Source organism: Anabrus simplex, chromosome 2 (genome assembly GCF_040414725.1).
Source record: "Anabrus simplex isolate iqAnaSimp1 chromosome 2, ASM4041472v1, whole genome shotgun sequence".
NCBI lineage: Eukaryota > Metazoa > Arthropoda > Insecta > Orthoptera > Tettigoniidae > Anabrus > Anabrus simplex.
Window position 1 is genome coordinate 345,753,114 of NC_090266.1, and position 22,298 is coordinate 345,775,411.

Sequence of the window (22,298 nt, forward strand, 5' to 3'; positions counted from 1 at the left end):
CTTTTCTCATCAATCCCAATTCTTCCACATCCATCTCTTCTCAGCCCCGATGAGCTCGTTTCTACTTCCCAGCTTCATCAGGAAGGCAGACATCAACACTCATTGAGGGGCCATCTTGATAGATCTTCAGTCTTCATGCGGGATAAGTGTAGGATAAAAAGAAAGCCAGATAAGTACATGAAATCGGAAGAAACATAAGACAAAGTTTACTTACTAAGCAATGTTTAACTTGACTTATGCAATGACAATCTTGGTCAATGTTGGTCCATATTGACTGTTGTCAATCAGTGTGTTTTTCTCTGGATCCACCTATCAGTACATAGCAGGTACAATGTTTTATTTATTGTCTATATTAACAGAGGAGTATATGTTTCGAACACATAAGTTCTCTTCAGGTCATACCATATTTACGCGAATAATCCCCGCACCGTAATTTTAGGAAGGATAATTTTGAAAAAAATGAAATGAACTAAAATTCCTTCAATCGAAAGAGTAACATAGGCATAAACAAACATTTCATATCACTTTGCAAAGTCCACGTGATCTTTACGCAAATATGAATATGTAAATTTACTGATGTAGCTGCTTTGCCTGAACATATTTGAGATGAGATAAATACATTATCACTAATATAAAATATATTTGCTATGGTAATTATCAAGTAGGTCTAGGTATTTCATTAATCTGAACTTTGCAACAGACTTGATTCCCTGTAGATCGGAAGATTTGTTGTCTCTTGCATCACTAGAATCCTCTCCTAAATTACAAATCCATCACACTCCACGTCTAAAACACTTTTCATACACGGTCTCTTTGTACTCGGATATTAACACGACCGATGGTGGAAAATTATTTTCGTGAAATGTATACACTTGAAAAAGGCGCTCCAGTGAACACTGATGTTAGTTTTGCGATACAGTAAAACCTTATTAATTCAAACTCTTTGGGACACAAAAATCTGACTTCGAATTATGTGATTTCAAATTAACTGCCAACTCTTGCTGCGTCACAAAATATTCAAGACCCGTTACTGCATGCAACTAACATTGATTCATAGTTTAAACCTTTCAAATGCCAATGAAAAGAAAAATTCTTAAAAAACATAACCTCACACAACGAAAGAAAAGAAGAAACATGATTCAAAGACGAGGACAAATTATGATGGCTCCCTTGTGCAAGTGCTTTATTTTTTGGATTACTGTACTGTTTGCATTTTTAGATTTTGTACTTGCACAGAAAGTACCCGATGCCCTTAAAAAATCGTGGCTTATCGAGCTTCCCTATGATGAGGGGAGGAAGTCCTTTGCTTCCGTCTGCATTGCAACACAGTACAGTGATCTCCTTTAAAAACGTCCGTTTTGGCTAGGCATTAAAAAAAAAATAATGCAGTTTCATTGGCATTGACAGTGTCCGACTCGTTGGCTGAATGGTCAGCGTACTGGCCTTTGGTTCAGATGGTCCCGGGTTCGATTCCCGGCCAGGTCAGAGATCTTAATCGCTTCTGATTAATTCTTCTGGCTCGGGGACTGGGTGTTTGTGTCTGTCCTAACACTCTTCATATTCACACAACACACTACACTACCAACCACTACAGAAACACGCAATAGTGATCACATCCCTCCATGTAGGGTTGGCATCAGGAAGGGCAACCGGCCGTGAAACAGGGCCAAATCTACATGTGCGACACAGTTCGCACCCGTGACCCCACAGGTGTGGGAAAAGCGGTAGGAAATGAAGAAGAAGTAGAAGATTGGCATTGACATTCTTGTTCAGTGCATACAGATTGATTATAATTATGATCCAGACCTTTTCGCCAACTGTCGGCATCGCCAGTATTCGCGCTGCTTCTCCGCACACTACCTGTTGCGTGATATTGTGGCGTTCCTTAAAATGCTGAATACAGAAGAATTACGATTTCACTCGCACTTAGCAACTATGAAACACACTGTTGACACACCGAAGTGAAAGAAAGTGCGGAAAGCTACCCCTGCACCTTCTGGAAGACGCATTCTATCGTGACACAGAGAAATTTTGAATTTAAATTTCTCTGTAAAATACTATTTTAAAATGTAAATGCAGTTTTAAATTTTAAAATCTGAATTGTTTTCTGTTTAAATATGACATATGGTGTCAGTTTTCTTCCATCTGTGGTTACACAAAGCATAACTTTACATCCAACATCGAAAACTTGCCAGCCTTGACGTAAATAAAATCTGCACCCCAATTTCATTTCTCGATTATTCTTTTTAATGTGCAGGGATTATTCGCATAAATACAGTAATTTAGAATCACTTAGCATTTCTGATTTTAAATTATGAGCTGAAGAAGAGAATTTATGTTCTCGAAACATGTATTTTTGTGTTAATATAGACAATAAGCATTGTACTTGCTAAGTATCAACAAGGCAGATCCAAGGTAAAAGCACATTGGTTTTGCAATGATAACAACAGAAAAAACTTGCAGATTCCTTTAATGGTTTATACACATATGATGTTGAACATTGGATCAGGCTGCAGCGTTATAACTGAGTGTTCATTTCACTTGCAGAGATGGACTTGATACTGAACTTTCTATAATGAGATGTACTGTACTCATGTGAGGGAACCAGAAGAAACTCCTGCAATTGTAGTGCTTATTTAAATATAAGTGCTGAAATTGTCACCTGTGTACTTATATCCCATCTAGATCTTGTTTACCCTCTGAAATTTTCTCTTTTATGTAGGAAGTCACTGCGAAAATGGTATATGGAACTCATTGAACTTAATGGTGATCTGAACCGTGGGTATAATATCCGCTATACTAATCATCAGGAATTGCTTGCTGCTTTGAAGCAAGTGAATGTGATCATACAGAGAGCTGCCAGATTACGAGGTAAGTTAAATACTGTAGAATTTCTTATTTATTAGGAATTCAATTCCAAATATCTGACTGATTAAAATATGTACATGAATTTTTCTTGAGTCACAGCCATGAGATCTTATCTATTACTAAATACTTCTTGAAATTATTACTCTTGTTTTTCATAATGGTATTCCTTTCATCCTCAACTCCTGAAAGCCTTGACAAGTTCCTTTTGCTCATTTGCTTCCATTGAGGTTTGGAATGGCATACTCCCATCTCTAGTTTTGGATAACTAGAAACTTGGGAGAGGGTATTAGTTAATTGTAATACCAAGTTTACACTACATGCATACTCTAACAGTCAGTTCTAAATTTTGGGATTTGTGCCTATGCTAACATAAAATGACCAAGAAATACTTTGAAGGAAGTGAATAAGGAGGGTATTATATGTATGCAGCTCTGTTAGAGGACAACATATGAGATGATAAAGCATTCAGTGCTGTGGAAATATTCACAATCATGAATTGTCCACTGCATATCTGAGGTGTATTAGCAGCTGCACCTGTGCAGAGATTTTAACTTGTAGTTTATTAGGATATAATGAATGTTGTTTAGATGCACAGCTTAAGCATGCAAAATTTTTACAATTAGTGGAGTTTAATTAAGACCATTTGATCAATATACATGTAGCCAGATAGGCATCTTGGAAAATTGTGTGCCTGGCTGAGTAGCTGAGACAGTAGAACATTGGTTTTCTGATCCCGAATTTCCGGGTTCGATCCTCCATCTAGTGTCATTTGAAGGTGTTCGAATATGTTAGCCTTGTGTCAGTAGATTTATAGGCATGTAAAAGAGCTCGCATGGGATAACATTTCTAATGCCTTGACAGAGAAAGATACACTTGACCATATGCTTGACTCTAGACAATAGTAACATCAGATGCATACCAACATAATTCTACCATGTGAACAGTTGTAGTGGACTACACAGTGACTGTAGAATAGATTACAGGTAGTAGGTAGAGTTCTTACACTGTTCTACCAACTTAGAAGAATATATAGTCCAAGTACTTGAAATGATTGACTTGCATTGGTTTAGTTTCTCCTATTGGAATTCAATCTTTTCCAGCTCCTGTCTAGTGGGACATTTTTCCTACTCCTCATATTTCTGTTCCAATCCAAACATAGTGGAAAATCAAGACAATCTTAACACTTTTACATGCAAGTTCAACTTGTGTAAACCCAATTGCTGATCATTGATTTTGAAATAAAGTAGATAGCTTCCTTGACTGTAGATAAACTCGCTGAAAGTGTCAATAGTTTGCGCTAAGGTCTACTGTACACTACTCGTTAGTTATTTGATCTGGATGTGAAGAAATTAGAATATTTATTAGTGATTCTTTTCATTGTGAATGTCATAAGACTTGTCAGTATAAATACATATAAGTGCTGAAAGATTATAAAATAATTGTGCATATTGTTTTTTGTTGACCATAGTAATGTGATGTGTCCGTTCTGACAAACCTAAAATTTTGCAACTTCTGTGGAGTTTGGTTGCCTATGATTACGTACAGGTGTTAACATTGGCATTTCATCTTGCCCTACTTATGCTGTACTCTTGATGAAGTCAAATATAGAAATCAATACTAGCAATGTCTGCAGTGGAGATTTGGTATTCTGTTGAATTGGTGTGCAAACAGTGTGAAATATCAGAGATTTGAGTCCTGTCTGCATAAAATGTGTATACAGTCGAACCTTGATATCTCGAACTTCCATTACTCGAATTTTCAGGATCTCGAAGTAACTTCAATTTCCTGGTTGTTTGTCCTATTCTTCACGTGTATCTACCTCTCTAGTAGTCAAAATTTGGTTACACAAATTTCTCGATTTCTCGAAGCAAACGTTTCCTCCCTTGAAGCAAAAAATACTCTGTAGCTCGAATTTTGTACAACACTAACTGTGCAATACAGCATTTCTGGCTTGTGAGGAAAAGTTAACAAGTAAAGGAAGGGTTGCTGTGATGTTGGGAGCTAATATGACGGGAATCTAAAACTTCTAGTGATCGGAAAATCGGCAAAGCCTCGCTGTTTCTCGGGTTTGAATTCACGTGAATTCATTACCGGTCCTGTACGAAAGCTACCCCAGAAGTCGTGGATGACAGCTCCATTTACAAATCTTGACTGCATGATATTGACGAGAAGTTTTAACGTCCCTTTAGTAGACAACTGCCCTACTCATCCCAAGATGCTCATTCAGGAGTTAAAGGCAGTGCGCGTGGTTTTCTTGCCACTGAACTTAACATCCAAACTACAGCCCATGGTTTAGTTTCTCCTATTGGAATTCAATCCTTTTCCAGCTCCTGAGATTGAAGTGCTTATTTAAATATTAAATATAAGTGCTGAAATTGTCACCTGTGTGCCTATATCCCATCTAGATCTTGTTTACCTTCTGAAATTTTCTCTTTTATATAGGAAGTCACGTGAAATGGTTGCAAATGAAGGTTGGAGTGTGTATGAACTTCATTCATACAATGGTCATTTTTATGGCCTGCAATAATCCAAACATAAAACCCAGACCTTGGTATAGATATAGTGCAATAATAGAAATTCAAAAATACTGATAAACAAGAAAAATCTGGACAAGGGCTGGTAATTGAACCATGGTCCTGTGCTGTTCAGGATGTCGATAAGAATGCTGAGTACATCGTGGGCTGATGTGAAAGTGGAAACAATTAAACTGCTTCCTCAAAGCAGGATTTTTGAAAGGTGACTTAGGAGCTTCAGAACACGAAGAGGGGAAAGTCACTCCTATTCCTGAAGAATGGGTGGAATATCAGCAGCTTGTTAACTGCGAAGCTGATTTAGTGGCTTACATAAATGTGGACTCTGGTGTTATAGTGGCCGAACCTCCTATTGATACCACCAATGCTGCTGCTGAGCAAGAAGAAGAAGAAGAAGAAGAGAGGAGAAGAAGATGATGATTCTGAACAAGAAGAGTTGGAGCTGCCTTCTCCTGTACCGTCAGCAGATGAGGCGTTAGGGTCTAAGTGCAGTGGCTATTTTTTAATTGTACATACAGAGTCAGTCGAATGTATAACCAAGTGTTTTCACAGCAGTAGAAAATGTTGTTGAAAAATATGTGGGAGAAAAGAAGGTTAACAGTAAAGAAACAGAAGAGACTAAGAGTTTTTTTCCAAAGGTGTTAATGGAGGTATGTTTCCTGTTTCACTACTGTATGCACTGTATTCTGTCTTAAGTTACTATAATAAGGGTTATATATTCTCGCCACTAGATGGGGGCTTCATTCATTCCATCCCTGACCCGGTCGAATGACTGGAAACAGGCTGAGTATTCTCATTCAATAAGGGTTATAATTAAAGTGATGCCATATAATACAAGTTTGTTTGTATATTTTTAAAAACTGTTAAAAATATTGTATTTCGTATAAGTCTGTATATGCATATGACTCAATTATGTGCTACACATATTCAAAAATGGTATTCTCTTTATCTCGAAATTTTGGTATCTCGAAATAAAATTTAGCTCCCGAGGTGATTCGAGATATCAAGGTTCCACTGTACCACCACAGTTTTATTACCGCTTTGACAACTTAATGGGTGAATAGGTTTGCAATGAACCAAATATCGCTGATTTGGAGCTTGCCTCATTGCTATGAGACTAATCTTGTCATTTCCTGATACAGTGCCATGCTACACATGGGTTAAGTAGGAGCATGTTTTAGCTCTCATTCAGTATGGTGTTTTCGGTACACAGAAAGCAGCGGCCAGCTACAGCGCTTCAATTCACAGCACCTCGATATGAACAAGAAGGGGCAATTGATAGGAGATTCGGTCATCTTTGAGAGGCAGGTTTAAAACAAGTTTCAATTCCTGGGAAAGTAATTTATTGGTTGCTACACAGTGGAGAATCTACAAGATCTTTATTTTATGACTGTGCAACACCGCGACTCATGTCTCAAAGTTGCCACATCTACTGGCAAGTATAATGCGTGCCATATCTGTGTGCTACACTACATAAAATAACAGTCATAGAAAGGTATTTTTGGTGAAACTAAGAGACTAAAAGCATACCTGGCATTAAAGGAGATGCTCAAAGTGGTGTTCCTCAGTTCTGAAACAGGTTTGGCACCACCTAAACAAGTATGCAGACCTTCTGCAAATTCTATCGTTTGAGATGTTTGATATAACTTGCTGAACATTCTCGAGTAGTTCTTCTCTTTTGTGAGGGTTGTTGATGCCAGAAAGTTTGTGAATGAATTAAAATTTGCCCTCCATAACAGGAGGATAGTTTATATAGCACTCCTTGATGAAAATGCATTCTTATACAGACATCACTTTTTAAGAAACACTGTACTAAAAAAAACATTCATACAGAAACAACACTGCCAAAATAAACATATTAAAACTGGAGCGATTGCAATGTTACTAAATTCTTGCCAAAGTGAATAAGGTGACATCATTTATCAGTCTCTAATATCAATGTTATATCACCCCACTCAGCTGTTGACCTGAGGTTGCAGATAACTCATCTTCAGTGAATGCACCTGGTGACGTCACTGACTAGCATCACTCCTACCCTGCACAGCTTTAAAAGAAAAATCCTGTATTTTTAAATGTGTCCAGTTTATGGAAGTCGCCAATTTCCTGGGATATTCTTAGACTGTCCACAACCGATTGCATAATGTCACGAGTTATCAAGGTCGTTAAAGCTAAAATGACTACTCAGAGAGGTGGCCTATGTTAATATGGACTACATTTATTGGGCTACTGTGTACCGTTATTTACAAGTGCACTCGAGTTTGAGTTTTCCGACCACACTGCCCTCTGACTCGCAAACTCCTCCAAGAGGATCTCTCGTTGTACAGTGTTGTCCTCAAAGCAATTCACTCCTCAACACAGCTAAATCCAAGAACAAAATCTCGACTCACACATCACACTGAGTTCCATGTAACACAGACCACCTGATTGACTCACTCATCATTGACACGCTCGACTCGTCCAGACTTGTGACTGCCAAGTGACTGACTGATACTCCTTAGCTTTGCTCTTTATATTGGCCAGCGGAAGATTTTTGACTAAGGTTCTTGCGGATTGTTCCAGTAGCTTGCTGCTGTCCCCGCCGTCATTTTTGCCTCCCACGGCCTCCTCCTCCCCTCCCCCCGGCACACTCTTAGTCTTAATTATCACTATAATACTATGATTTCTACTGCACTGCTAAAAATGAGCATCTCTCTGTTGACCATAAGCTTTACCAACTTACATTCGCAGAGTTAAATAAAAACTGTGATTGGAGTCGCATCATCTCTTCAGATAATGTACACTGCTCAAGAAATGAAGGGCTGGTATTTGTCTGTAGTCAAAATCATGTTAAAGTAATCCCTCAACAGCAAATATGGTAAATGTGAGACCCCCACTTGAATAGTTACTTACAAAAATCACCAAACATTACCAAAACCAACGCAAAAAGCAATAATGGATATTCACGTACCCGAGTACATTATTAATGAAACTTAAGTTGGAATCCTACACTGACTTGGTTATTATATAATTAATTTGTACATGTCATTATTCTGCTTACCTCATATTATCCTAATAATTTTACAATCCTGAAGGAAGATCAAATATTAATCAATTATTCTCCAGTATGTAAGTAGTGACTTTCATAATGCAGTAATATGGGTGTTGTTTGATATAGTTAAACTCCTCGTAAATCACAAAAGATTATGCCAACAGACTGGCAAAAAGGTTCCCTTCACTTTGTAGGGGGCAATGCAGGATGCAGTCGAACAGTTCGAAAATAACTATGGATCATAACATTCAGTAGTAGTGGGGGATAAAGTTTCTCCCTAAGGTACCAACATTATTTAACACCGACTCTGTAAGGTAAGTTCAGCCTGATGCAACCTGACATATTCGATACAACATTTTGAAGTTGGCTACACTTCTGTGCCATGTTAGGAATAGATATCACTGGATGTGGCAGGGTAGTTTTGCTGTATTGATGGCCATCATACTGTGATCCATTTCCCACCAGTCATATTGTTCTGGTTTGTTTTTTCTAACAGGCAGACAGTGAATTCATCAATTGGCCTGCTGAAGGTTCATTTGGAGTGAGGCTAAGTATCTCATGGAGTCAGATTGACCTCAGCTTGCTTGACGAACAACAGGCCACCTTTGGGGCCTCATATCTGACTTGCAAAATCATGTGTCTGATGATGAGGAATTATTTCGGAGCGTAATTTGCCTCTGTGCTTTGCCAGATGATGGAAGTAGCCAGTCTGAGCAGCTGAGATGGAAGAGTGCTGGCTGTCTAAGCTTAAGTTGATAGTTTCCATCCTAGCTCAGTCTAGTGGTATTTGAAGGTGCTCAAATATGCCAACTTCATGTCTGTAGATTCAGTGGCAACTAAGAAACTCCTGCAGGACAAAATTCAAAAACCATGTTAGAGGGATGTAAAAGCAATAATATTAATGTATTATGATTGAAGTAATGGTTGCAAATGAAGGTTGGAGTTTGTATACTTCATCCATGCAATGGTCATTTTCATGGCTTGGTGTAGATATAGTGCGATAATAAAAAATCAAAAATACTGAAAAACAAGAAAAATCTGGACAAGGGCTGGTAATTGAACCGTGGTCCTGTGTGGTTCAGGATGTACTGATTACTGCAGAAATAGCAGGACTTCCTAATATATTATTAATTAATGGCCAGCGCCTGTTACAACTTATTGCAGTTCTTGTTGCAGCTGCTGAGCTTTTGTGATATTGAAGAATCTATCCTTTTGAGATTTGGAAATAGTAGGGAATTAACTGCCATAGAATTATGAAAATACAGTAAAGGGTGTATAAAAACATAACTGCTTGTAACCGTACAACCCCGGATTTGTTAGATTAGGAAATTTTCATAAATTGTTTTCTTATGTAAGGTAGTGAAAATCATGTGATTTTATTAAGATGTAAAAATAATAATAATTGTATGGCCTCAGCTACCGTGTGCAGAGGTATCTACATCTAGAACAGTAGCCACACACAGAACATCAACATCCACCATCAGACTTCAATAACATTCATCACAATAATCTAAGCAACACCATGCTCAAGTTTTATGACTTAATCATTGAACGATTTTAAATTCATCCAATGTACTTTAAGAAGAAAAAAGCAAGAACTTTTAAAACAGAACATTATAGTGATAAACTATAATTCTCTAAGGAGATTTTTCTTAACTGTGTTTCTATATTTTAAAATTTTTTATTGCCTTATTAGTTAAGTACTGATGATGACCCAACAGGGTCGAAACCTGTATTATATTAGATAATATTTTGTATCAATCCTAAAGATTGAAAGGTAGTATATTGAACTAGGTGGAATAAAACCTGCTTTTTAATTGTGTAATACAGTCAATATGGACCATACGGTGATTTTTATTTCTTGTAATGTAAAAACGGTTGAAGCCGGTTGAAAATGTTGCAACAAGTAGCTTGAAAACCCAGGGTGAAGTCGGGACATATAAGCTGAAGATTTTGATGCATCAGTGTGGAATGAACACGTGATATCGCTGATCTTACGTATCGGCTGCTCGATAGCCAGTAGAGACATGGAGAAAGGTTTCGATTTTTAATGAGTTTTCGTTGATTTGTAGCCGCTAGGAGATATGTCGGTGAGAGCATGACTACCAATTGACTTTTGGTGACACTATCATCACCCTGGAGAGATACTTTATAAACTTGCGTGAGCATGTAACTGTGTTCATTCTTTGGTTGATTCAGCAGTGTTCATTGCTTGGGTTATTCTTTGGGAGACTCTACATGGCATTCATCATTCATTGATTCTATAGGATTTATTGTGCATTGGTTCATTCTTTAGTGATTCTTCATTGTCATTGATTCTACAGGATTTATTCTACTTTATGAAGTTGTATTGATATTTTCACCTAGTATGGTGATGTGACTTGATTTTTACCTCACACAGTCATAGTACTTGGTAATTTCATTCTACGATGATGGGTTTTATTTTATTCATGTAGAATGAGTCTTAAAAATTGGGACAGTAATCTCCCACAAAGTCCAACCCCCTTGTCTGCTTTGTGAGAGACTGGTAATGGCATTGATTAGGGAATTGCCTGTGGAGTTGATGTACAGTGGGGACTTTGTGTACCACGTGACTGCTACGGTAGCTGTGAAGGCCCTACAGATATCCTGAAAAGTGATGGCTAACGGGACTGTGGTGAAGTCGCGACAGGCCTAGCGAGCCGGTGATGGATTAAAAGTCGTTTTCAAGAAAAGGAACAATAAGACGGACAGATCCTTCAGAAGATGACCTTAATACCAATATAAATGGTCCGTCATTGGACATTATAAATTTTCCAGCTAACTCATTCTTGGTTACCAGCGTTTCGCCCTCGTGTGCTAGGGTGGGCTCATCAGTTGGTACCTAGCACACCTACCATTAATGAGACAAAGTCTCTTAGTGCATTGGCACTGCCGGTGGCTCCAGTTAGCCTACGCAGTGGCCTCCACGGTATGCACTAGCCAGCGTATTGGTAGGTGTGCTAGGTACCAACTGATGAGCCCACCCTAGCACACGAGGGCGAAACGCTGGCAAACAAGAATGAGTTAGCTGGAAAATTTATAATGTCCAATGACGGCCCATTTATATTGGTATTATAAATTTACTCATTCAGGACAAATATTTCAGATTCCCTATGGGAATCAACATCTATGTCATCTGATGGCCAAGCAGGCATCAATTTTTGATAATGAGACAAAGTCTCTTAGTGCATTGGCACTGCCGGTGGCTCCAGTTAGCCTACGCAGTGGCCTCCACGGTATGCACTAGCCAGCGTATTGGTAGGTGTGCTAGGTACCAACTGATGAGCCCACCCTAGCACACAAGGGCGAAACGCTGGCAGCCAAGAATGAGTTAGCTGGAAAATTTATAATGTCCAATGACGGACCATTTATATTGGTATTATAAATTTACTCATTCAGGACAAATATTTCAGATTCCCTATGGGAATCAACATCTATGTCATCTGATGGCCAAGCAGGCATCAATTTTTGATAATGAGACAAAGTCTCTTAGTGCATTGGCACTGCCGGTGGCTCCAGTTAGCCTACGCAGTGGCCTCCACGGTATGCACTAGCCAGCGTATTGGTAGGTGTGCTAGGTACCAACTGATGAGCCCACCCTAGCACACGAGGGCGAAACGCTGGCAACCAAGAATGAGTTAGCTGGAAAATTTATAATGTCCAATGTGACAGACCATTTATATTGGTATTATAAATTTACTCATTCAGGACAAATATTTCAGATATAGAAGATGACCTTGGCGAGACAATGGATTACGATTTGGAACACTGAACGTTACAACATTAACGAATAAAGTGGAGGAAATTAGGTATATTAGGTTTGACTGAGACAAGGTGGAAAGGAAGAAGGATGGGAGTAGTAGTGGGAAAGGGACTGAAAGTGGAAGTTAAAGGACTAAATTGATCGAATTACAAAAAGTAGTACTTCTGATGTATGCACCTCAGGTAGGCTGCACTCAGCAAGAGAAGGAAGGTTTTGAGGATCAGTTGCAGAAACAGGTAAATAGCCAAAACATTATAGTCATGGGAGATTTAAATGCTCACATAGGTACAGACAGGAGAGGCTACAAGAACGTGCTGGGACCAGAAGGTTGGAGAAAGGGGTATGAGGAAGGAAAGAAATTGTTGGAGTTTTGCAAGAGGAATGTGTTCATGGTTGGAAGCTCATGGTTTAAGAAGGAGAGCCACAAGATAACATGGTATAACAGGGATTGGTCACTGAAATCAGTTGTGGACTATATGCACTTTGACTGTGCAGATGAGGAGGAGCATTATAGATGTGAAGGTAATACCATCAGTGGCCTTAGAAAGTGACCACTGGCCGCTGATAATGAATCTCCGAATACTGAAAGAAAAGAAGGAAGAAGAACAGAAGACCAGAAAAGGAAAATAAAATTATAGATATTGAAAGAGAAGGAAACTAAGGAAGAAAATACCAACAGACGAAGCAAGGTCAGGAGAGGAGGAATGGGAAAGATTCAAAAGCACATTAGTAAAACTGCAGAAACAACATGTGGAAGGACCTGAGGAAGAAAGAAATGGAAGGGGACACCATGGTGGAACAACAGAGTGAAAGAAGCAGTAGGGAAGGAAAACAAGGCCTTTCAGGCATGGTTCCAACAAAGAACACCAGAAACAAGAGAAGACTATAAGGACAAATGGATGGAAGCTAAAGAAAGGTGGTTACAGAGGAGAGGAGATGATGGAGGAAGACAGCAAAGGCAATCTGAAAGTATTGTGTGGAATTGTGAGAAGTAAAAGGAAGGGTAGGCAGAGTGAAGTGGAGAGAATAGAGGATAAAAATTGTAATCTTGTGGAGAAAAAGGGGGAAATTAATGTGAACTGAAAGGAATACTTTGAGGTTCACTTGAATGTGGTTGGATGAAGTGAAGAAGAAGATTGTATTGAGGTAATTAATGACAGGTGTGAGGAGAAAATGAAGTAATTAACCTGGGCAGAAGTGGAGCAGGCCGTGAAATGGATGAAACTGGGAAAAGCACCAGGAGTGGATGAGCTAAGTGTGGAGATGATAAGAGCTGCTGGGGAAGCGTGTACACAGTGGCTATGCAGGATGATATGGATAGTGTGGAATGAGAAAGTACCAGAAGTTTGGAAAAAGGGTGTTACAGTACCCATCTTTAAGAAAGGAGACAGAAGAAAATGTCAGAATTACCGTGGTATAACCCTGATGTGTGTCTGTGCCATTATCTACGAAAAAGTACTGGAAAAGTGAATAAGAAGGTCGGTGGATAAAAGAATTCTGAGGAGAACGGTATGACAAGAAAGTAGGATTTTAAAAGGTTTGTTTTTTTCACCTATTCAATACATATAAATTTTATAATTTAGGAATTTATTGTAGATTCCACTTGAGACATGTTTCGCCCTTCATTGAGGGCATCATCAGTCAAAATATCACCTCAAGGTAAAAAAATCAGGTAACTGGTTAGTAGTAGACATGTACAAATTAATACATATTATTAACAACATACAAAAATTAAGTAGGGGAAATAGTTGCACAAAAGTGATGGTTGAACATGTAGGTTTATAGATGAAAGGTCAGCACCAATGCCTAAAAATAACATAGTAGAGTTCTGCAGTGGTGCCCTGGAGAAACAGTTGACGCAATCATATGATAATAAAAAGTTAAAAATATTTACATTATAACAATTAAGGGAGAAAAGGTGTAGTGTTTGGCGTCAATGTTTTTAACCTACAATTGATGTCAAAGGTTGGTAACTATACAGTATTTACATTGTTCTATTGAACAGTTGAGAAAAAGTTTTAAAAAATATTTACATTTAACATTCAGCGTAAATGTTTGTAAATAAAAACTAATGTTACCAACCATTGACATTAGTTTTTATTTACAAACATTTACGCTGAATGTTAAATGTAAATATTTTTTAAAACTTTTTCTCAACTGTTCAATAGAACAATGTAAATACTGTATAGTTACCAACCTTTGACATCAATTGTAGGTTAAAAACATTGACGCCAAACACTACACCTTTTCTCCCTTAATTGTTATAATGTAAATATTTTTAACTTTTTATTATCATATGATTGCGTCAACTGTTTCTCCAGAGCACCACTGCAGAACTCTACTATGTTATTTTTAGGCATTGGTGCTGACCTTTCATCTATAAACCTACATGTTCAACCATCACTTTTGTGCAACTATTTCCCCTACTTAATTTTTGTATGTTGTTAATAATATGTATTAATTTGTACATGTCTACTACTAACCAGTTACCCGATTTTTTTACCTTGAGGTGATATTTTGACTGATGATGCCCTCAATGAAGGGCGAAACATGTCTCAAGTGGAATCTACAATAAATTCCTAAATTATAAAATGTATATGTATTGAATAGGTGAAAAAAAAAAACCTTTTAACATCCTACATTCAGTATCTTCAATACGGATAACAATGATTTTTATCACTTGCAATGACAAGAAAGGTCAACAATTGACCTCATATTTAGAGTGAGGCAGCTACAAGAGCAGTACTGTGAGTATGGGAAAGATTTGGTGATGGCCTTCATGGACCTAGAGAAGGCATATGACAAGTGTCCATAGAAACAAGATCTGGGAAGCTAAAAAAGGTGGATTACAGAGGAGAGGAGATGATGGAGGAAGATAGCAAAAGCAATCTTAAAGTATTGTGATTGAAGTATTGTGACGGTATTGGTGATGGCCTTCACGGACCTACAGAAGGCATATGACAGTGTCTGTAGAAACAACATCTGGGAAGCTAAAAAAGGTGGTAAAGCAGTAAATGAGCAAATAGTGACATGAGTGAGAAATATGTGTGATGGAAGCGAAAGCTGTGCCAAATTTCTATAGAACACTTTCCCACCTTGTCAATACTTTACATATTTTATTATACTTAACTACCGCAAGGACAGCAAGCGAGGATATATTGTTTGGTTCAGACCCGTGTTATGTCATTTTAATTTGTGGATAAAATTAGTTGAAACTGAAGTAAGTAAAATAAAATTCCCCAGTCATCTGAGTTGTCTTTTTCGTAAAAAAGTGACAATTATTGGAATAAATAAATCAATGGAATTACAGATTAGAAATTTAAATATAATGTTTTTCGTTTTAATAGATTTTATATCTTTTATGATTTGAAAATTTCTGTTTTATAGTTTGTAATAAATGACATAGTAAGTAAGTAAAAGTTGAAACACAAAGATATATTTTAACAGTTGCAAGATTTATGTATAATTGTTCTGTTGATAAGTATGACAGTTGGTTTGTTGGTTGTTTATTTTAAAGGAATTGGATGAGTAAAATGGCTAGCATGGTCAAATGGGATTAAGAGGAGGAAATTCTGATTTATGTGAGAGGTCTCAGAAATATAGCAGTAAGTTAAGTGACAATTATTGGAATAAATAAATCAATGGAATTACAGATTAGAAATTTAAATATAATGTTTTTCGTTTTTAGGACGTAAGAAAAGGAGAAATTTTCAAGAAGAGAGCAGAAAATATTTCAAGTTCAACATAGTGACTAACTTAATAGGTGTTATTTATTTATTTTACAAACTGAAATTATTCTATTTTAAAGTGTTTTACTAAATGACAAAATAAAGGTAAATTTAGACACAAAGAAATATTTCTTTTTTAGATGTAAATAAGGATGTAAGTTGCAAGAGCAGAACAGATTTAAAATTTTAGCATATAGCAACTAATTTAATAGATTTTATATCTTTTATGATTTGAAAATTTCTGTTTTATAGTTTGTAATAAATGACATAGTAAGTAAGTAAAAGTTGAAACACAAAGATATATTTTAACAGTTGCAAGATTTATGTATAATTGTTCTGTTGATAAGTATATTTGTACCCAAGCAGACCCGGCCAACAGCTGGAAACTGCAGATGATGATGATGATGATAAGTATATTTGTACCAATGTACCAAGTCCAAAGATTAATTGATGTTTTGGCACCGCTGAAGAAGAGAGTAGTTAGCTCTCGAAACATGACGATAGTTAAGTATAATAAAATGCAGTATGTAAAGTATTGAAAAGGCGCAAACATGTTCTATAAAAATTTGAATATAAGTCAATACGGACAGGATTAACCAACATGGTGAAAATAATCAATTCTCAGCTGTGCCAAAGTTGGAACTGAAAGGACTGGATGGTTCCAGTTAAATGGTGTAAAGGAAGGAAGTGCCCTCTCACCTCTACTCTTTATAGTGGTGATAGATGATATACAGAAGGTAGCACAGACCATTGGGAAGAGAAGAACGAAAGCAGTGCTGTTTGCAGGTGATGTGCTAATATAGGGAAACAGTGAGAGTGAAGTGCAGGAACAACTAAATATATAGGAGGAATTGTGTCATCTTATGGAATGAAGTTCTCAGCCCAAAGGAATGAAGTGCTGGTAACAACACAGAACAAGAACCGAATGTAGAATGGCATGACATTAGGAGGGGAGCAGTTGAAAAGAGTTGAAAGCTTTAAATACCTGGCAAGTGTAATTGAAAAAAAATAGAGGAAACACAATGGAAATGAATGAAAGAGGAAGGTGTGCAAACAGATTCTTTAAGTGTGTGGGAGGATTGATACGGAACAGGGATGTACTACAGAGATTTAAAGGAATTATCTACAAGACTTATTTTGTGCTGACTGGATGAGTTGGCTGTGCAGTTAGGGGTGCACAGCTGAGAGGTTGCATCCAGGAGATAGTGGGTTCAAACCCCCCTGTTGTCAGCCCTGAAGATGGTTTTCCGTGGTTTCCCATTTTCACACCAGGCAAATACTGGGGCTGTACCTTAATTAAGGCCATGGCCGCTTCCTTCCCACTCCTAGGCCTTTCCTATCCCATCGTCACTATAAGACCTATCTGTGTCAGTTGACGTAAAGGAAATTGTAAAAATAAAAAAAAATAAAAAAATATTTTGTGCCAATTTTGACATGGTTCAGAAACGTGTATGATGAAAGAGAGAGATGAAAAGTAGAATACAATGAGTGGAAATGAAGTTTCAAAGGTGTCATGCAGGTTTAACAAGAATGGACAGAGTAAGACATGAGAGAGTTCAGAAAATACTAAATGAGGCACCCCTACAGGAAAAGATAGAAAAATGAACGTTGCAGTGGTATGGACATGTTAAGAGAATGGGAGAAGAGAGGATACCAAGGGAGATGTTAGAAATGGAGCTGAAGGGAAGGAGACCTAGAGGAAGACCAAGCGACAGAACGGCTGAAAGGTGTAAAGAAAAGCATCGAGGCAAGAGGAGGGATTTGGACGACATTGACAAGAGAAGTGGTGGATGGACAGAAAACTATGGAAAGGCTTATGTTCCATGCAGACATAGCCTGTGGTTGGAAACTGCTCCAGATGATGATGATGATGATGATGATCTCATACATATGAAAAAAACAATCTGAGGTTTGGTCATCGGAAACAGTGTACATATATCTGTGGAATTATGTGGCGATACCTGTATAATGGTGTCATGGAGCAATGCGAGGATGACAGACCAACTTTTGTAAATGGTTATCAAAAGCTGGGAGGATCCAGGGCATCAGTTTGAAAAGGCAGTATTTGTATCATTAGCGTTAGGGATGACTTTAGTAAATAAGGGTATCCAAGTGTAAGGCAGGTTGTCACACCTTGACCTTACTAGATAGCAGGTGGAATACAAGTGATATCATGTAGTGCCTATTGGAATATTACCCCTTGAGGTATGTAATGGAAATACACTACAGTCCCGTTATTCCTAATCCCATTAATCCAAAAGTCCGGTTAATCCGAACTAACCTTATTGAAATGAAAGAACACATTATAGAATGAAGATTTTCTTGCATTTTCTTAGTCATATTTTACTAGAATAACTTAATGTAAACATAATTACTCATCATAAACCATCAATCACTGGTCGTTTATCTTTACTAAGTCTGTTAGTTTCTTTTGACGAAGAGACTAGAACCTACTCGAAGATGCAGTGTTAAACCAGCATCTCATAAACATCACTTCAGTAACCCAAAGAATGGACATTTCAAATTACAGTATGTACTGTACTGTATTCTTCTTTCTTTTTCTACCACTTTTTCCCACACTTGTGGGGTCGCGGGTGTGAACTGTGTCGCACATATGGATTTGGCCCTGTTTTACGGCTGGATGCCGTTCCTGATGCAACCCAATATGGAGGGATGTAATCACTATTGCGTGTTTCTGTGGTGGTTGGTAGTGTCGTATGTTGTATGAATATGAAGAGGAGAGTGTTGGGACAAACACAAACTCCCAGCCCCCGAGCCAGAAGAATTAATCAGATGCGATTAAAATCCCCAACCCGGCTGGGAATCGAACCCGTGACCCTCTGAACCGAAGGCCTCAATGCTGATCATTCAACCAAGGAGTCGGGCATGTACTGTACTGTACTGTACTGTAGAAACTATTTTCCTCGGACGGTTCAGGCTCTGGCCTTTTGACCCTAACTTGGCAGGTTCAATTCTGGCTTAGTCCGGTGGTATTTGAAAGTGCACAATTACGTCAGCCTCGTGTAAGTAGATTTACTGGCACGTAAAAGAACTCCTGCAGGAGAAAATCCCGGCACCTAGGCGTCTCCGGAAACTGTAAAGGTAGTTAGAGGGACGTAAAAACAATAACATTATTATTAGAAACTTTTGTCCGGTTGATCCGAAAATTTCGTAATCCGAATGGACTCCGATCCCAATTAATTCGGATTAACAAGACTCTACTGTAATGTCTATGATAACTGGTTTTGGTTAATTTGTTACAATGTATTATTTGTTAAATTTGGAGACATTTGAGTTGGGTTAAGAGGCAAAACTTTTTGGTATCATGAGATGATAGTTGTTTTTTTTTTTTTTTTTTTTTGTTTTCCTGAAGTAAATTCACATAATTAACTTAATAGTAAGTTTTTTTTATTGGTGGAGTGAAAACCTGGCATGTTACCCAGATTCATTTTCAGGGGTTAAATAGCGTCAGGTAAGATAAGGAAGCAAATTTGGATCCTCATCAGCAAATGACCATTGTCTTGGAAGATAGGGTTAATTCATGCTCTACCAAGTTATTTTATTCATTTCTGTAAATATTTTGCAGGTGGCACCCATTATTAACAATTTATTTATTCATTTCTGTTATGATGATTGCCTTTAAAATTGAAAAAATGTTGCCCAAGCTGGTGGCAAGTATTTTATGGGCCATTTGTGGGAATTAATAAGATTACATGCTGTACTATTACCCTACTTAAATCACTAGTCCTGTATTTGACAGTGTTTGAGAGGTACAAATGTTACCACAGAATTATATGGGTAAATCTCTGGACATTACTGAGCTTCTTCACACTGCTGTAGTGTCACCAGCAACATTGTGAATGTTGTAGTCAGTATCTACAATATCTGTATCAATTTAAGCCAAGTACAGTATTTATATTAATCTGCATTGTTATGAATAATACATTACCCTCCAGTGGACCATAAACTGCATTTACTGTTCGTTAATGGCCATTGTATGTTTTCAGTTCTTCATTGACTTTTTTTTTCAACTGTTTTTTACATTTAAAGATCTGCTCAGAATTTTGAGTTTGCTCTATTTTAACATTTGAGGTGATATTGGATCAAGCATTCTTTTTTTTTTTTTTGTAGTCAGTAGTCTGATCCAGCTGTAATAATATTTGACCACTGATCAAACTCATTTTATTCTTTTCTCTTATTTTGTAGTTGGAAAGCACAAAACTGCAGTCGTGAACTTCTGCCGTACAGCTCTGAAGAACAATAACCTGAATTCTTTTATCAAAGTGATAAAAACTGGAGCAGCATAATTTGAAATACAATAAACTGTACCTTGTTTTAATAAGACTAGAGTATGCACATTTTGTTGTTTATCGAGTGTCTGTCCATTCAGATAGTCAATGTAAGGCACTGTATTTACACGTACTGAATATTCTGGTGTGCTGTTTAGCATATTACTTATGAACTAGAACTCCATGTAATGACTAAAAGTAAGAAATAATTTATTCACTTGTGTTTCATCATTTCACCACAGCCTCTTATGCCATTATATTTTTTGTATTTTACAATTGCTAAATGTTGAATTCATGAGCATGTTTATAATTCTTCAGTATTTAATAAAATCACATGCTCTTGGCCCTAGAGGCAATTGGTGAGGATAGCTCGTCAAAATCAATTGTAAATACTCCAAAGTAACTTACCAACAAAAACAATAGTAAAGCCACTATAATTTTTTGTTCAATTTTATCATCACCTATGTAACAGAAGTCAGGATTGAAGAATTAATGTCCATTATGAAGTGATGATAGAATTATACAGTACAGTTAATTGAACCAACTTCACTGCATGTTATTTTAGATTGATAAACAAACGTAATTCTTTCTACCATGTAAATATCATCATCCTCGGCAACTGACACAAAAGAAAACTTGGTGTCTTGTGTCGATTACCAGCATTGCAATTAAAATCATGTATGTTATTTTATAGTGCAGGGGATTTGAATTAGTCTACATCTCTTCATGGAGACTGTCGATGCTTTGAGATTTAGTGCGCACCTTTATTCCATATTGTTCTGATAAGGGTGTGTGCTTTATGGCTGATATGTGGAATTTCCTGCTTGTGTCGATATCACTATGTTCAAGTCTTGTATCTATAAAGTGGTTTATTAACGCGTTCACTGCTATTGTTACTCTGTTGGCATTAAGCGTGAATGCGTCACGAGTCACTGATGTCTCGTACCATACTTCGCTGGTGTGCGTCATGAGGCACGTGTGACTCGTCTTACAGAAGTAGTTCTGCGGGCTGTCAGTGGTTGGCGAGAGTATATTACTTCGAAATAATGAGATTGGCAGCTGCAAATCATGTCAAGTTCTCACATTCCTCAGCAGGGGTTCCGCCAGTGCTCACTTTAGCGGCAATAATCATTGAAGTCCATGAGTCACCCGTGCCTCACGTAGCACAGAACAGAGCGTTAACATTCCTTTCTACATGTTGGTAAAGGATTTTTTTACATGAGTATAAATGTATTTATAGACAATCAATAAATTAACATGTTTATTTGCTTTATAATAGAGGCCCTGCATATAAAATTTAAAATATTTTTTTAAATAATACTGTTCTCTATTTGAACCCAAGTGTCTATTTTTTTCACTGATTTCAAAATTCCCTAAAATATTTACACTCATGATCCCACTAATATTATCATTAAACAATGGCAATTTTTATTCTGAACACAGTGAGTTCAATTTCAGCATTTATGAACTTAATTAAATCATCCAATGCACATGAATGGTTTGTTTGGGCATTCCTCACAGTACATTGTCACCTGCTTTGTTTTCTTGTCAGCGTCTTTTGATGTGCCACATTCTCGCTGAGCTTTATAGCAAACCATGCATCGTCTTCAAACTTTTCTGGCTGGTCCTTCCATCTTTGAGACAGTGTGCACCCGTCTCCTCCCAGAACTGATGACAGGTGGTCATTATGAGATTGACAGCTGCAAGTCATGTCAAGTTCTCACATTCCTCAGCAGGGGTTGAGCCAGTGCTTGGTTTTAGCGGCAATAATCATTGAAGTCCACGAGTCACCCATGCCTCGCGTAACACAGAACAGAGCGTTAAAGTCCAACTGGACTTCTTGCAACCTTCTCTTGAAATTGCAGTAGTGGCATTTTTTCCCCGGATGTCATGGTGTGAATTATGCAAGCGTTGACTAAGGCCGTTCCAATGATAACTTCTAGGGCTACTGTCTTGTATCATTTTAAACCTTTCCACAGACCTGAATAATAGGAAGATATTTGATCGCTGAAATCGACCCTCCTTTTTTAGCTCCATTGTAATCAAGAGCAGAGAGAGCCTTCCTGACAG

The 22,298-nt window shown here is 37.6% G+C and overlaps 1 protein-coding gene across 1 annotated transcript in view; it reads left to right on the forward strand.

The window, feature by feature from the left end:
* The window catches only part of LOC136864133 (Bardet-Biedl syndrome 2 protein), a 220,991-nt gene extending 198,999 nt beyond the window's left edge, over window positions 1–21,992 (forward strand). The window contains exons 12-13 of the mRNA XM_067140753.2: window positions 2,723–2,871; window positions 20,146–21,992. Coding sequence (XP_066996854.1) covers window positions 2,723–2,871; window positions 20,146–20,246 — 250 coding nt within the window. The 3' untranslated portion in view covers window positions 20,247–21,992. The remainder of the gene's footprint in view (window positions 1–2,722; window positions 2,872–20,145) is intronic.
* The last annotated feature ends 306 nt before the right edge of the window (window positions 21,993–22,298 follow it).